This window comes from Lycium ferocissimum, chromosome 5, assembly GCF_029784015.1.
Source record: "Lycium ferocissimum isolate CSIRO_LF1 chromosome 5, AGI_CSIRO_Lferr_CH_V1, whole genome shotgun sequence".
Lineage (NCBI taxonomy): Eukaryota > Viridiplantae > Streptophyta > Magnoliopsida > Solanales > Solanaceae > Lycium > Lycium ferocissimum.
In genome coordinates this window covers 75,375,930-75,393,196 of record NC_081346.1, presented here as the reverse complement: position 1 = coordinate 75,393,196, position 17,267 = coordinate 75,375,930, and the positions used below count along the sequence as shown (strand labels likewise).

The 17,267-nt window shown below is 35.5% G+C and overlaps 3 protein-coding genes across 3 annotated transcripts; all 3 read right to left on the bottom strand.

Moving 5' to 3' along the window:
• Positions 1-1,261: 1,261 nt before the first annotated feature.
• On the bottom strand, positions 1,262-4,145 carry LOC132057489 (putative pentatricopeptide repeat-containing protein At3g11460, mitochondrial). The gene is made up of 2 exons (XM_059450111.1): positions 3,217-4,145; positions 1,262-2,801 (listed from the first exon to the last, which is right to left on the bottom strand). The coding sequence occupies exons 1-2, from the start codon at positions 4,030-4,032 to the stop codon at positions 1,701-1,703; spliced, it is 1,917 nt and encodes a 638-aa protein (XP_059306094.1). The 5' UTR covers positions 4,033-4,145; the 3' UTR covers positions 1,262-1,700.
• Positions 4,146-5,028: 883 nt separating this feature from the next.
• LOC132057487 (heat stress transcription factor A-8) lies at positions 5,029-9,261 on the bottom strand. Its single transcript, XM_059450110.1, has 2 exons — positions 8,823-9,261; positions 5,029-6,348 (listed from the first exon to the last, which is right to left on the bottom strand). Exons 1-2 carry the CDS (start codon positions 9,030-9,032, stop codon positions 5,398-5,400), a joined length of 1,161 nt encoding a protein of 386 aa, XP_059306093.1. The 5' UTR covers positions 9,033-9,261; the 3' UTR covers positions 5,029-5,397.
• Positions 9,262-11,462: 2,201 nt separating this feature from the next.
• LOC132057490 (putative FBD-associated F-box protein At3g50710) lies at positions 11,463-14,415 on the bottom strand. The gene is made up of 2 exons (XM_059450112.1): positions 14,092-14,415; positions 11,463-14,055 (listed from the first exon to the last, which is right to left on the bottom strand). Exon 2 carries the CDS (start codon positions 13,672-13,674, stop codon positions 12,250-12,252), a length of 1,425 nt encoding a protein of 474 aa, XP_059306095.1. The 5' UTR covers positions 13,675-14,055; positions 14,092-14,415; the 3' UTR covers positions 11,463-12,249.
• Between the last annotated feature and the right edge of the window lie 2,852 nt (positions 14,416-17,267).

Below are 17,267 nucleotides of genomic sequence, written 5' to 3'. Positions count from 1 at the left end.
AAAAAGGCAAATTTAGAGGGCCGCATATGCATTAAGACTTATATTTTCAGTGTAGCAGCACATTTAGATTCCTCATTTCTTTTGATAATTGTTTTAGGGTAAAGAGTCAAATTTGGCCTTGAACTATACTAAAGAATCAAATTTGACCCTAAACTATGCAAAACTTCAAATTTATCATCTGTTTGAAAAATTAATCCTTAATTACATATCGGCATCACCGGGTGCTAAGCTTCTACCATTTACAAACAAGGGCAAATTTGTTCAATTTCGCATAATTTGACTCCAATTAGTAACAATGAGGGCATATTGACCTCAACTATAAACAGAGGGAAAATATGTTTCATTTCGCATAGTTCAGGGGCAAATTTAACCCTTTTCCTTTATTTTCTATGTCCGTCCTTATCTATAATACGAGAGGAAAGGAGATCGATTCAGGATTTAAAATTTACAAATCTCTACAACCGACTCAAATAAATATATAACAATAACTGTGTTTACCGTCAAGTATTTATAGATATAGGGTGAACATTTAATACATATACAAGTCTGTGCAAAAACTACGGAATTTTTGTGAATTCATCGATTACGCTGGGGCTATTTTAACAGGAAAATCAAAACGATGTGTTGGACTGGGTAATTTTATTGGATTTAACAATTTTATGCTGGGAAAACAGATAGTAGAGGTGCATGAATTTTCATTATTCGACATTTTTGTCTGTAAGATGGCCAGCTTCTTTTTTCCTGGATAGCAGTCTTTTATAATGTGGCACTACTATTCTTACAGTTTGTTATTGACTGTAAGCAATGTTACTCCATTCTGTTACATAACTTTCTTATCATTCGTCAACATAATAAGGCATAAAATTGGAGGAAACTCTTCAATGCTATGTGGCAGCATTCAAGAGTTTGTGCACATTCTTAGTCTACACATTTTCCTTCGCCGTACATAATTATGTGCATCCAAGAAAATGTTCTGGTAAAATTCTGTGAACAGATTTAACCTTTACTCATTAAGTTCCAAATATTACTAAGTTGATTTAGCTGTATTAATATTAAGTCTCGCAACTGTTAAGGTTCTAGAAGTTAACCAAATTCGTGTTCCTCCTTGAAAGATAGTAAAAAAAAAATCAAGATGCTTGCCCCTAAAACTTGTGCTCAGGGAAGCTAGAGATGCCTCCATCAAACATCCAAATACATATTTCTCAAAAGTTGTTCCCTTGTTTGCCCTTATTTTCTTGTGATGCAAACTTTTGAAAGAGAATAGAGTCAAGCAACTGAGAAACTTGTATTAATGTTGACAGTATCCAGGAGGCGGGTCGACCACGTAACTTATGGGTTCACGTGAACCCAAAAGTATTTGTCTAGACTTTGTATATGTATTAAGAAAACTAAATATCTATTGTTGTAGGAACTCATAAACTTCAAATTCTCGATCCACCTGAGAGGAGCTCACTTTCCTGCTCAGGGCCAGTAGCAAGGAACCAACCTATATCCACTTTCATCTGTAACGACAATTGACAATTCATATCTCATGGTCACTCAACTTTCCAATTTCTGGTGAATGCATGCTTTCTTATATATAGACCAACTCAGAAGAGGTTAAACCTTTGACATAGTATGATCCTTTGCATGAGGCATATGTTGGGTTCAATTGAGATCCCGAGGACTTGATGAAAGCAAAGTTGCACCAGTCTGACCAGTCACCAATAATCGTTACAAGAACATGTACCGTTTCTAAAATGGTGGAAACGGGTGGCATCTCTGACCACGAATAACCGATCAACAATTTTGCTGACCCGCTTTACAAACGAGTGACAGTCGCCACATATTCTCAAGTTCTTTATAACAAGAATCTCAGTCCCTATTTCAGTGTTCAATAGAGCAAACGCAATTGCCAAACGTTCACTATGCACACCCATTATATTAGGAGGTTTTTGATTTTGATCATTTTTGTTTGCTCCTCCATGCTCCAATCTATTTAACATTTTGTATATCTCTTTTGTTTGAGGATGACTTCTATCGCCAGCCACAAAGAGGTGAGTTTTCCCTTTACACTCAAAATAGCTATAACCTGGATCCTTTTTGAGCTTTCGTTCTCTCATCATCAATCTAACTCTTAATATACCTTCTGAATTATTCGCCTCTGTGTAGATATTGGAAAGTAGCACGTAATAGCCTATGTTTGTCGGCTCAAGCTCAACAACCTTCTTAAAAGCTATTTCTGCAAGTTCAACATTTTTGTGGATCTTGCAAGCACCCAAAAGAGCACCCCATACAGCACCATCGGGTTCAACTTCCATTGATTCAATAAGTTTCCGAGCTTCATCAAGTCTACCAACACGACCTAATAAATCCACAACACAAGAATAGTGCTCAGACCGTGGCTTCAACCCATACTCCCTCTTCATTAAGTCAAGATAATTTAAGCCCTTTTTAGTCAACCCTGCATGACTACAAGCAGACAGAACACTGACAAACACCGTTCCATCAGGTCGAATGCCAGTCTCGATCATCTTATCGAAAAGTTCCACAGCAGTTTTTCCGAGCCCGTGTATTCCGTACCCCCCTATTATTGCTGTCCAAGAAACCAAGTTTCTCTCCGGCATCTCATCGAAAATAGTCCAAGCTTTCGCCAAATTGCCACATCTGGCATACATATTTATTAGAGCATTCTTCAAGAATACATTAAACCTCATACCACTGGACTTAATTTTTTGTTCCACCTCAAAACCAATCATTTGATTACCAAGATTAGCACAAGCTGATAAAACCCCAACAAATGTCACCGCATCAGGATTCACCTGCAATTAGGAGTGGCAAAATTAGCCCATGAAAACATAAACCACCAACCTGTTCAAGTTTGGGCGGGATTATTGACCCACCCATTTATTAGCTCAACCCATTTCAACTCATCTAAAAATTGGGCTGATTTATGTAGCCCAAATTGACACATAACAATCTTATAAAAATATTTCCAAAAAGATATTTTTTTAATCTGATATGTTATATGTAGCCATAATTAAAAAAATAATTATTAGATACTTAAAAAATTATAAAAAATCAAACGAAGAAAATAAAACTTAGTAAGGACTGGGTGGGTTGAGGTATGACCCGCGTTTTAGACCATCTAGGCCATGTAACTTTTGGACGGGTCATTCACTCATCCCATTTTGACCTGCCCAAATCTAGTCCACCCAGCCCCTTTGACACCCCTACCTGCAATGAATCCATCTCATGATAAAGCTCCAAAACTTCTGCAGCCAACCCATTTTGCGCGTATCCTGAGATCATCGCGTTCCATGTGATCAACCCCTTCTCCGGTATGTGATCAAACAACTTCCTCGCTAACTCCATGCACGCGCAACGCACGTACATTGTCAACAAACAGTTTGCAATAGCCAAATCATTATCCAATCCACACTTAACATTCAAACAATGCAAACACATTCCCAAAAACAAACACTCAGGATCAGTTAAAGCTGGAACCAATCCCAAAATAGTAACCGCATTAAACTCCACTCCTCTCAGCCTCATTTCATTAAACAACGAAAACCCATTTAAGAAATCACTATTCTGAACATACCCAGAAATCAAAGCATTATAACAAACAGTAAGATTTCTTTCAGGCATTTCATCGAACACCTTCCGTGCAAGTTCAGTTAAGTTACATTTACAGTACATGGAGATCAAAGCTGTTTGAACAAAAGGCTCATATTTACACCCCAACTTGATAACATGGCAATGGATTTGTTTTCCAGTGATGGGAATGGAAAGAAAAGCTGAAGATTTGAGAGCAAAAGGGAAAGTGAAGGCATTTGGGGTATTTCCAAATTGGAGCATTTGATGGTAAAGAATGAGTGCTTTGTAATGTTGACCATTTTTTGAGAGATTTCTTAAATGGGTATTCCATGGGGTAGTTGTAGTAGTAGTAAAGGTTGCAGATTTGGTGATGATGGTGGTTTTGTTAGTGTGGAAATGTGACAAGAACTTGGTATTTTTGTGAAGAGGTACGAGGTGGAGGTGTCTGGTCATTTACTTGGATTAGACAAAGGGTGATTGATTGATTTTCAGTGCATTTTATAGTAGGGAAAATACGTAACGTGACAAAAATTTAGATTGTATTTACGAAATATAGTTATAGTTTCAAAAAAAAATAAAAAAATGAAATGTAGCTATCAGCGCTGATACAGCTCTTTTGCGCGATTTCAGCTAATTATACCGATACATATGATACTTCTTTGATAGAACTGATACCCGTTTGATACAATTTTCTGTCTGATACATAATTGTAGCTATGTTTTGTTAATACACAAACTATAGCTACGTTTCGTAATGTTGGTGAGCGAAGGGAAAGTGAAGGCATTTGGAGTGGCTCTAGATTAAAGCATTTGATGGTAAAGAATGAGTGCTTTATAGTATTGACCAATTTTTAAGAGATTTCTCAAATGAGCATTCCATGGGGTATTAGTAATAGTAGTAAAGGTTGCAGCTTGGTGATAATGGTGGTTTTGTTAGTAAGGAAATTTGACAAGAATCTTGCATTTAGGTGCCTGGTCATTTACTTAGACAAAGGCTGATTGATTTTAGTAAGAATGTGCATGTGAAGTTGTATTATTTTTCTCTCTTTTATTCTGATATATAAGATTCTTTTAAATTATAATATGCACCCCTTCAAAACGACAAAGATTTAATATTAGTAGATCGTGACAGTAAATTATTCTGCCACTTATAATATCCCGTCGTTTTCGTTTATTTAGGTCAGTTCCAATTAAAATACTTACTGGTTTGATATCATTTTTTTTTTGTTTGAATCCACTGAATAGATGGAGATTATTTAAATTAGAAATAACATAAGTAGGGAAATGTCTTCACTAATCAGAGTCAATCCCACCACTTTTATTAATCACAAAGATAGCTAGATGTATGCCAAGCTCAGACATTTTGTGGAGAATGTTTTGCCCAATTTGCTATTAATTCAGCTGTGCAACTATGAAGTACTCTCCTCAATTCAAAAAGGACGCTGGCATGTAATAGAGATAGCCACTACCAGATTCTATTTAACTGCATTTGGAAAATCAATTAAGCTTTTAGCAGCATTCTATAATATTTCAACTATGCATATACCGAGTTACAATATTCGCTCCCTCAATAGATTCAAAAAGAAGAAACAAAACGTATGGGGCCATAAAAGACTTAGTGACCAAAGAGTGATGTAAAACAAGGAAGATTCAACAGTAGTAACACAATACATCTTCCGGTATATCTCAGTATTGGAAGTACCGTCTTGTGATCTTCAACCAATTATGTGCTTCAATATAATCGCCGGGAGAAAGCGCTATAGCCTGTTTCCAATACTCAGTGGTTTGATCAAACCAAGCTTTAGTGTGTTGGGCTCCTTCAGAATTTAGTATGCCCCATCTTTTCAGTTAGTCTATCCATTTTACTTGAGTTGTCTGATAGAGTCTCCATCTTTTTATCTTCGAGGCGCTCCTCTGAACCTACAAAAGTTCCACACTCTATTGGCTGGAACGACAAGTCAGCCTCCATGTCAGCATGGGAATGAGCTTTATTATCTCTCTCTTCGCCTTCGCCTTCTTTATTCTCTGTTATTGGACACGACAAAAGCAGCTGTTCCAACATGTCATCATCAGCATCAGAGATATCTGGCAAAGTAAGAGGGACGACACTATTTTCAAAGGAAAGCAGCTTTTCATCCATTAATCCCGAGAAGAAATCTATATTGGAGAACAGATCTTTTATTTCATCGGAAGAAAGATCGAGCTCCATAGGTTTCTTCTGAGTATCCAATGCAGGTTCAGGCTCAGCACATGCAACTTCATGAGTGGGAGGATGATACCTCACAATTGCTCGATCAGATGGCATATCTTCTTCAACAATTGCTCGATCAGATGGCATATCTTCTTCAACATCACTCAGTATATTATTACTATTTTCAGTCGTACGCCAATTGTTTTCCTTGGGCTGGAAGAACTGAACCAAAAAACTTGGGCTTTGCATAGCCATAACAATGAAGGAGAGCATTTGTTGCTGATTTTTCTCCATAACTTTGAGTTGTTCTCGTACAAGTATCAACTTACTCTCTGAATTCTGCTGGTGTTGCCTCAGCTTGACTAACTCCTGCGTCAGATCGTTTTTATCAGCCTTGAGATTCTCAACTTCTTTCCACAGTCGAACACTCTTATTTTCTTCAGAGTTGGTCTCCTCCGGTTTCTTTTGGACTACACTTGACTGTTTCCTTCTAACAATATTCTTTAAAAATTGCTTTTGGCCTTTCAGAAAGCTATCATTTGAAAATTCCCATCTATCTGTATCAGTTTTATGGAAACCCTGAAAAATTAAAAATCTCAAGAATTAGACTTCAACAAACCAATAAGCAACACAAATGACTTGTCATTATTAACTAGCCACCTCTGAAATTGTCAATCAGAAAAATTATCATGAATATTAATCACAGATGGCAAATACGATTACAAGAACAGCTATGTAGTGAACATAGACCAACATTTCTGAAACTAGCAACCCTTTCAACCGGTAGACAACAATGATAATTTTAATGAAAGCAATAATCGGAAAGTCCAAAAATCTTCCTAAACTATGAAAACCGAAGTCCACATCCACAACAGAAAGGACAACATGAAGCTCATAGTGAGCCCTAATAATGTAACAATAATAGATTGATACAATCTTCCATTATGTCAAGGTCAGAGAAGGACCTGTTTATTGCAAATAGAGTAATGCTATACACATGAGAAAGTAAATTATATTCTTGAGCTTTTAATTACAGTGCTGATCCGATTTTATCGGATGTCCCGAAGGGGCCAAGTACAGTGCTTCTTAGATACTTGAAAAGTGCAGCCCACTTGGTTTAAATTAGATAAGAAGCTAGTACAATAAAGTAGCTTGATAAGTAAAACAGACACTTTGCTCCAAACTGTACATCCAAGAAAAAATAAAGATGCTGAGGATATTTACATACCATGGAGCAATTAATTGCAACAAATATAGGTTTTTCATCCTTCCCCTGGCATATTCTTTTCTTAAAATAATTGAGTAAGTACAAGCCATTTGTAATTCAGTCTCGTCAAAACTACATAAACTTTTTTTCCCATTGATATGGACAAATAGTTTCCATAGTTAAGCAGACAGCTATCAAACAAAGAGAGTTGATGTCCCAGTCGTACAAGCACAAACATCTACTACCTTTTCCCTCTTTGATGGACCTAACCACTCAAAAATTTACCCAATTCAGAAAAAAAGTTCTCTTCAACAAATCCATAAAACAAAAGCTTTCTAAATGAATGGTCAGATCATCCCATCATCTCTTTGGAGCGAATTAAATGGCAGTGACCGCCAGTAAGTAATATATTCCAGAGTCTTCACTCCCCAACCTACCTCCCCCCACCCCCCAAATAAAAAAAACCTTCAGCCCAGAAAAAAGAAAGGAAACACAAATAGAAAGATAAACAAGTGACAAAGAAAGACATTTACCTCAGAAAACTGCTTTATAACCTCACCAAAACACACAGATCACTACCCAAAGAAGCTGTCTTAACTCCAAAAATAATCAAGATATGCAATACAACAACATACCCAGTGTAATCCCAGTGGTGGGGTCTAGGAGGGTAGAGTGTACACAGACCTTATCCCTACCTCGTAGAGATAGAGAGGTTGTTTCCGATAGAACCACGGCTTAGGTAAAAAGCATTTCAAAGCAGTTTGAAAAAGGGAACCCAGAAATGAAAGCAGTAAGCAATCCGAAGAAATAACAGTAACAACAGCGAAATAATGTGATAACCGGAGCACAATAAACACAAAATCGAAGAACAAGAAACTACGAGAATAGTGCTAATAGTACTAGTAAGAAAGTAGGTACAGGTACGACTAAGCCTATCCCGCAGGAGAGCGAGAGAACGCTCAACTACCAACTAATCTTCTACCCTAATCCGCAACCTCCAAACCCTCCTATCTAAGGTCATGTCCTCGGTAAGCTAAACATGTGCAATAATCAGAACTAAAATAATCTAAATGACACACATCATGAACATCATGAAAAAGGGGAAAAAGGACCACCAATCCAGATTGTTATCTCAATCATTGTCACCATATTCTTTCCTTCCTATTTAAGTAATTTAGGCTAAACCCCGTGTTACATTACTAACCTATCTCAATCATTGTCACCATATTCTTTCCATCCTATTTAAGTAATTTAGGCTAAACCCCGTGTTACATTACTAACCTAACTCAGAACCATCAAAATCCAACACAATTCAAAAAAACAAAACACCACAACAAGTTGACTAATAACAACAACAACAACATGCCCAGGGTAACCCCACAAGTGGGGTCTGGGGAGGGTGGTGTGTACGCAAATCTTACCCCTACCTCGTGGAGATAGAGAGGCTATTTCCGGAAGACCCTCGGCTCAAGTGCAGCAAATCAAAGTAGCTATGAAAAAGTAATCACAACAATGAAGAAAACATGGCAACTAATACGGAAAACAGTATAAAGCATTCTGAAAAAGAACATTAACAACAGGTAAACACAACAAACAACATATGGTCCAAAAATATCATAAAAGCAAGAAACTATATGAATAAGGCTAATACTAGGACAGACATGGTGCTCCAGACTACCACAAAGCCTAATCCAACCGAAAAGCGAGACCACTATAACAAATAAAAAAAACATTTGAAATGAAATCCAAGAAACTTGAAAAGGGAAAAAGAACAGTAACAACAGAGAAACACAACATATGGTACCAGATATAATTTGAAATGAAATCCAAGAAAGTTGAAACATACATAGATGTTGAGTTGACGAATGAAGCTAGAGAAATTGCTATGTTTGAAGTATTTAGGAAGCAATTCAGATGAAAATTTAGGAACATCCCATATGATGAAACTATTCTCGTCAGATTCATTCCAAGAAATCAAACCATTGGTTGATTCATCTTCCACCATCTCATAACACTTTAACAAGAATGGTGCAACATTCTCTAATGATTTCACCATAATTTTAACCACTTCAAGAATTCAACTCAATTATCCTTTCTTTCTTGCAACCTTAGATTATACAAAGAAACACAAAAAACCCTTGTAGGGATATTTGAACCAAAAAGAATGTTGATACTATTGACTATGGGTTTGACTGTGGAAAAATATTTGCAGGACTTGCCAAGAAGATTCAGGTAAAAGAGAAGGAAATTTCTTTTTATTTTCTTAACTTCTATTCCAACAGATGATGAGGGGCTGATTAAGGAGATGGGGGCAGATTAAAATTATTTAAAAAGTTAGGGATAAAGAATTAAATCCAAGAAAAAGAATATATAATGGAGTAACCAATAAGGAAAAATATATGTATATAATCAATGTATAAATATTTAAAGAAAAAAAAAGAAGGAAAGAAAGCAAATAGGAAAACCATAAAGGCCAAAAGGGCAAAAACTAAAGGAAAAATTACATGATGTGACAAATACTTATACAGAATTTACGATACACAGTTATAGTTCCAAAAAATTACGAAATGTGGTTACATTTTATATTTTGTAGCAAATACACATGCTAAATATATGTGTCGATACAATCGTTTTCGTGCGATTTCAGTTGATACAGTTATGCGCTAATATAGTTGATACCCTCGTGATACAGCTCTTTCGTGCTATTTAAGTTGATACAGTATGCACACTGATTCAGGTGATACCCTTGTGATATAGCTCTTTTGTGTGATTTCAGTTAATACAGTATGCATGCGATCCAGTTGATACCCTCGTGATTCAACCTTTTCTTTCGATTTCAGTTGATACATTAGGCACTGATACAACTGATATACAACATGCACTGATATACCTAATATCCTCATGATACTGTTCTTTGTGTGATTTCGGTTGATACTAGCATTGATACAACTGATACCCATGATTTCAGCGCAATTGTATGCCCTGATACAACTCTAAACTATATTGTAGCTACATTTCATAAATACGCAAACTATAGCTTTATTTACAAAATTTTCTCAGAAATGTATAATCAATGTATAAATATTTAAAGAAGATAGAAACAGAAGGAAAGAAAGTACTCCCTCTGGTCCAAAATAATTGAGGATTTAGCTTCTAAAAGTTGGTTCAAAATTATTAAGGTTATAGTCTATCAAGAAGGTATTTAGTTCTTTTTTCCAAATTTACCCTTAACACAATCTCATATCTCTTGATAATTATGTCAACCTAAAAAGAAAATAAAATCATAATTAAGGGTATCTTTGTCCAAAGCCCTCTTAACTTTTAAGAGTTAGTAAATTTCTTAATCTATGTGTCCAAACTTAAAACCTCAATTATTTTAGACCGGAGGGAGTAAATAGGAAAACCCAAAAAGGCCAAAAGAGTGGGGAAATTAAAAGGCAAAATGAGTTGAGGGAGTAGGATATTAAGGTAGTCCCCTATGCACACAATACTACAACTTAGCTACTAGTAGTACTCTAGGAGATAGACCAATAGATTACACCTCTGTGCTAATGGATAATAAACCAAAGTACCAACCAACAGTCTGATAGAAAGAAAAAGTGAACGAAGAAGAAAAATAAAGCTTCAATCTTTAATCCACTTTTCCTATTCTGATTGTTTTCTTCTCATTTTTTTCCATGGAAGCCACTGCTTCTTTCTCCTCTACAATGGCTTCTCACCATTTTTTTCGACTTTCTAAATCCGCCTTTTCAACTTCCAAAATTCACACCACTTGTAATTCTTCTTCTTGGACTGGTTCTGTTAATTCTCTTTCATTTTCCTCAAGAAATTCATTTACTGTAAGACCCTTTTCAGTATTGTTTAGCTTTCTTTCTTTATTTTCTTCAGTTCTTTGAAAAAGATTCAATTTTTTTCTAATTTCTCTGTTTTTCTTCAAGAAACTCATTTACTGTAAGACCCTTTTTGGTGTTTGTTAGTTTTCTTGTTTTATGCTGTTTTGTTTTTTGCAATTTAAAAAAAAAAAAGATTCACTTTTTATGTAGAGGGATACATGGAGGGTGATCAATTCCCAGAATGTGGTTACTTTAAGAAGAGATCTCAAGAAAAAGCATGTCAGAAAAGGAAATTTCACGAGTGAAGCAACCATGGCATGATACTATAGAAAGCATAACAAGCATAAAAGATAAATACGATTATTAGATAATAAGCAAAGAGAAAATGAGGGGGGTGGGGTGAACAAAGTAACGACGAGATCACAGCAAATCGGTCGTTATATAAAATTGAAATAGGACTTTTCATCGTTGCATACGATAGATTTACGAGACGATACAATAAGTACAAATAATCAAATTGAACATTATATTTAAACTAACAACACAATACAATTCAATAGTATCAACCATCCAAACAAGTAAGGTTAACTGTTTAGTTAAGAATGAGTATTTAGTTAGTCTCTCTTTAATCCATATATTTAGATCCAGAATACTCATTGTCTCAACCAAAAAAAAAAAAAGGCTCTTTACTTAGATATTTCGAGCAAAGAGAAATTATCCATACTATTTAATGAAGTAACGGAAGATGCAGAAGTTACAAAAGAGGTCGTGTTAGCTCCAACATAAGTGACTATGCTAGGACTAGGGAGCTAACAAAGTCTAAAATTTGATCAGCCCAATTTACCGGGCTTAAGTTGCTCAAGCTAAATAAGTTACACAAAAATCTAGCTTTTAGGAAGTGTTTTGGAGTCGAAATCCCATCAAAGCCTCTGCAATTCCTTTCTGTCCAAACGCACCACAAATACTTGCAGGGACATCCAGATCTTCTTCATAGCTTTACGAAACTCTTCATAAGCACCAGCATTCATATGTGTCTTTAATTGTGTGTGGCATGACCCAAGCGAGTCCAAGAATAGAATAGAACATGTTTATAAGGTCAACAACTACCGTTCAGTGCAGATGACTGATACTTTATAAATCTTGGAGACGCATGTAACATCTGTTGACAAATTGAACATTTCTTTGTCCTGAGTGATGAGTCAAACATGCTTCATTGAGGATTGTCCAGCTGAACTTTCTATGCTCTTTGAAAAGGCAAAACAGTAGTAGATATTCATAAACTTAAGGTGTCAGGTGGCTGCTCATACAGTCTAGTTTTAAAGAGAATAACTCTCAAAAAGGGTACGTCATTCAAAAAATGTAGTCAGATGCGCGTCGGATCTTCCAAAAGTAGTACGTTTTTTTAGGATCCAACATAGCTTCTAACAATCAAAACCTCTTTTAAACCATATTGTACCGGTAAGGAGAACTTGGTTTGGGTTTGAAATCAAGAAATGTCACAACAACATGTGAAGAAGTTCTGGGATACTTTAAAACCTCCTCAGATGCCTCTTCTGATATGTCAGCATTGTCAGCCCAAACAATTATTAGTTTTTCCAATACCTGTGCATTCTTCAGGAAAAACCTTAGTAGCTCCATCTCATTTTCTTCATACATGAAATCAGTCAACTTAATCAACTTTAGATGAGATTCCAAACACACAATGCCTTCGCTAGGGTCATGCATCTTCCAGTTCTTATCCCTATCAAAATTCTCATGAGAAAACAAATTAAGAATCTCTAAATTAGGAGAATACTTGAGCAATAGCATCATGACTTGCATCCAGGATTCATCAATTCCCACTGTCAATTTTAAGGACTTGAGCTTATAAAACGTGACTGGAAAGTTTCTTACTTCACGAGATACACTATGCAGACCCGAAATGGAATCGATGCATAATTTCAAAGCTGATGTAGAAGGAATATTCTTGATCATCTTATGCACAAGCCTGCCAAGTTCTTCTACTGGGCCACACGGATTAACAAAGACGATGTGAACAACTTCTATAGAGAAGAGATTCTCTAGAACTATATCCTTTGCAATTGGAGCACCATATTTCAAGACCTTGAGATTCGGGCAAGAAATTTTGACATTACAATTTCTGTAAATTTCTCCATCTTTAACATCAGATTTTATAGCCACATAAACCAAAGACGTCGAAGCAATATCAAGCACAGTCATAGTTTCAAGAATACACTCTTCCAATATCAATTTTTCTAGAACAGGACATTTTGAGAACAAGCAACTCGTCAAGTGCTCATTTGATAACTCAACTTCCGTGAGATGAAGCAATTTGAGCTGGGAAAATCCCATATGATTAGGCAGCTTAAGTATCGCCCCATCAAGCCGTAATTTCAAAACTCGTAAAGACTCACTAGTCGCAACACAATATGGCAACTCAAATGTCTCAGCAGGATCAAACCTTAACACAAGTTCTTGAACATTTCGACGTGTTGCAACACGAATCCAACGGAAAATAGCCCCCTCATCAAAAAGATTACCACAACAGAGCTTAAAGCAAACAAGATTTTCCACGCATTGGGTAATTAAGATCCAATTGATAAAATCATTGAATGTCTTAACCATTTCGCAGTCCTTAGGCCGATTAATCCGTTCATTACCAAAGCGAAAAATATCGAAATACAAGTAAGGCATTGTCCTCCATATATAGTTCCATCTTTTAGACAAAATACTTAAGTGAAACACATCAAATATGTCGAGAGATGAAAGGGTATCGTGGAGTATACCATCTGGCAAATAACTTATTCTATCAATCCCTTCACTTGTACCTAATAACTTTGATGATTTTTCCATCAAATCATTCATTTTTTAACAATTACCAGTTTTGCAGAAAATGAGAGCATGCATGCAGATATTGTGGGTTTGTTTAAAACTAAGTCAGGGGTACAACTTAATATAAGGAGATATTATCGCCAGATGATGTTGAAGCGGTACAACTTGATATCTTCAAACCTTTTTATGTGATATTGACTTATTATTTTTATTTAAAAGTTAGTAATTAAGTTTCTGATATGAACTTATACTGTTCTGTATTCATTTTTATAACATTTCGATTTGTAGAAAGTTAAGGTTTATTAAGAGATTTTTTTTTTTTTAATTTTGATATCAAGTCAATGCTATGAGAAAAAGAGGTTTCCACTAACACCCACATGCTATATTCTTATTCCTTTTTCTATTTTCCCATTTCTCCAGAATTCGTTTTTTTCTTTTTCTTTTCAACACACAGTTTTATGCTTATTAGGATGTCAACTTTAATTTTTGTGCATAAAAATTTCTTTTTCTTGGTAGAAATAAATGTATAAAACTAAATGTAGACACTAATATGTATATCTCCATGTATTATCTACAATAATTTTGTTTATATTTTTCATTATTACAATTGAATTAGCGGCCTGTGGCCTAAACCCAAAACTTTAGTAAGCTGCACATGTGCTTTATAAGTTAGCCTAATCCACTCCTCTCATATATATAAGTGAGCAATATGGACGATTGTCCTTATACCGGGGGTCTTTAATTTTTGTCCTTCAAATTGCTGGTCATTAATTTTTGCCCTTCGCTTAAAATACTCGAGGTTCTAGGTTCGCATCCCGGCTCAGTAAAAAAAAAAAAAAATCGCAATGCAGAGTTTCAAAACAAAGTAGGTCTATTCGGGCAAAAGTTAGGCCTAAAAAAAAAAAAAGAGAAAAAAACATAAGTAGACAACAATATAAAAATATTTACATATTGTTAACATTTCATAACAATTTAATTAAGAGTTCCGTAGTAAAACAGCTTCCTAAAAATTAGGAGACCACATGTTTTCCTTCATTTTTGCTGACATATTCCAAAACGGTTACATCTAATTTCAATACCATACCTTTTTCATCCTTATTAAATGCACTATACTATCATTTTATTCCCCTTAAATTCTCTCAAAGAAATGAAATCGGGTTATTATTAGTTGGGTCGGCTTAAATAATGGAACAATTTTTAAAAATGAAATCAGGTTATTTTGAAGAATTTGGGAATTTCTATTAAGAGAGGGTATATTTGAAAACTTTAATGGTGAGAGCCGAGAGGGGTATTTTTGACCCAAAATTAATTCAGATGATATTTTTAGCCCTTTTCCCAAAGTAAAGGATATTTTTGACCCTTTTACCTTATATAAAACATAAAATTGGGCATTGTATAAAAAATGTAATTTAAAAATGGTGAAAGTAATCCATAATTTTTAATATAAGTTTGTAAGAGATGAATTTTTATTGGATTCAAATCCATAAATTAATTTGAACTATATTCAAGAAAATAGTTCAAATAATGAGGTTAATATCATCCAGTTTCAACACATTGGGCTAATCCATTTAATTGGGCCCCAAATGATGAGTCCACTTTAATAGCCCAAAGTCCAATTCCATCTCCAAATCCAGGGCCATGTCATGTGTCAAATGAGGTGTCAATCCAAGTCAAATCTAATGAGCCAATGAAGTCATGCCAAGTGTACGGATGACATGCTCTGGCCAATCAGATCGCAGAGCTACACCTCTCCTAAAACTATAAATAGGGGTCCTCATAACTCACAAAAAAGGAGGAATTAAGAACAAAAGGCTAGAAGAGAGCTTGTCGATCAAATACCATATACTTCTCTACAAGTTCAAGTCCAAGTTGAAGACTAAGAACGAAGACGAATATCAAGGCGTTCAAGATCAAGTTACTTGTTCGTGGCAAATAATCCAAATCAAAGACGAAGGTTCCAGATCAAGCTACTCAGGCCCTTAATCTAAATCAAATTCAAGTTCAACATAGTTTACATTATTGTTGGAGAATCAGAGGATTATATAGAGATTGTAACACTCAACATTATTGAAATCAAATACTACATTTTGCTACTCAATTTTCTTGTCTTGATTATTTATGTTCTCGACTCCGAAATTTGTTGTTTACAAATTCTAGCACGCCCAGGGGGACCAAATCTGCCCTTCATCTCTTCTCTCGCAAATCAGATCTAATCTCTAACAATGGGGGCAATCTATAGGGACAAATCTCTTTTTGTCTATCCAAACGGTTCTCCATTAAAGTTGTAAGGGAGGGAGGCGCTCCAAATAGTGTCTCCCAAAGCCACGAAGTTGCAAAGGAGATGTGCTAAGTGATTCCTTGCTAAAGCTACGTGATCGCAGAAGGAGAATGGACAAGCAAAGAATTAAAAATCTTCCATAACCATAAGGTGTCATAGCTGATTTATGGAATGGAGATTTCAGTTGATTCTTCCTATGGAAATTAAAGTGCTGGATTTGGCTCCTATTTAGTCCCACGTGATGTTGCTTTCATTCCACCGGTACTACCTTATGAAGAATGAAAATAAGGTAGAACGATTGAGAGTGCTATTAATTGTTATCCAAGGTCTCAAAAATGTAAAGAGATGAAAAGATATTATGGAGTATATTTAAAACTAAGTCAGGGGTACACAAGGCGCAAACCCAAACTTTAGTAAAGCCAACCTGTGCCCAATCCACTACTCTCATATATAAGTGAGCAATATGGATGATTGTCCTTATACGGGTTGCCTCTCAAATTGCTGGTCACTAATATTTGCCCTTCGCCTAAAATATCCGAGTTTTTAGGTTTGAACACCGGTTTAGTTAAAAAAAATCGCAATGCAGAGTTTCGTAGCAAAGTAGGCATACTCGGGTAAAAGTTAGGCCTAAGTGGAAAAAAAATATGTCTTAAGGCAAACTTTCGCCTCAAACCTCTGCCTTAAGGCAAACTTTTGCCTTAGATAAATTCTACATTAAGGCAAATCTCTGCCTTAAAGCCTAACTTTTGCTCGAGTAAAGACCAGCGCCTTTGAAGGACAATCCACACAAAAACATGTATATAAGTTAGCCCAATCCACTCATATTTAGCTAAGGACAAACATCAAAATTTTATTAATAATCAAGGAATTAAAAAGTATGATTACTTTTTTTAAAAAAAAAAGAGAGAGAGAGAGAGAGAGAGAAAATTGAGTAGATTTTGTACTTAGTTGAGTAATCAAAATACTTACAAATATAAAGAAAATTTATCCACATCGAGTATTCATATCAAGTTGAATCTAAGATATATGTTTTGCCTGTACACTTTTTAGTGCTTAATTATGTGTAAGCAGTATGTGCATATTTCACTTTGTTTTATGGGTTGTTGCTTGGTCCCCTGCTGGCTCTGCCCTAAAGCAAATAAAGCATTTTCCTTGGGCCAATTCGCACGAATGCCCTTATTTTGGGGTGGTCTTTAATTTTTATCCCTCAAATTTAAAATCTTTAACTTTTTCCCTTCGCTAAAAAGTTTTTGGTTTCGGGTTCGAATTCTCGCGCAATCAAAAATTTAAAAAATTCGCAAGGTAAAGTTTGAATTCGCCAGGCATAATTTTGCCTTTAAAATCCTGC

Coding starts and splice junctions, on each gene's coding strand:
- LOC132057489 (XM_059450111.1), bottom strand. CDS start 4,032: ATGACCAGACACCTCCACCTCGTACCTCTTCACAAAAATACCAAGTTC. Junction 2,802..3,216: donor ATGAGATGGATTCATTGCAG/GTAGGGGTGTCA, acceptor TCCTAATTGCAG/GTGAATCCTGATGCGGTGAC.
- LOC132057487 (XM_059450110.1), bottom strand. CDS start 9,032: ATGGTGAAATCATTAGAGAATGTTGCACCATTCTTGTTAAAGTGTTAT. Junction 6,349..8,822: donor TTCGTCAACTCAACATCTAT/GTATGTTTCAAC, acceptor TTAATTTTTCAG/GGTTTCCATAAAACTGATAC.
- LOC132057490 (XM_059450112.1), bottom strand. CDS start 13,674: ATGAATGATTTGATGGAAAAATCATCAAAGTTATTAGGTACAAGTGAA.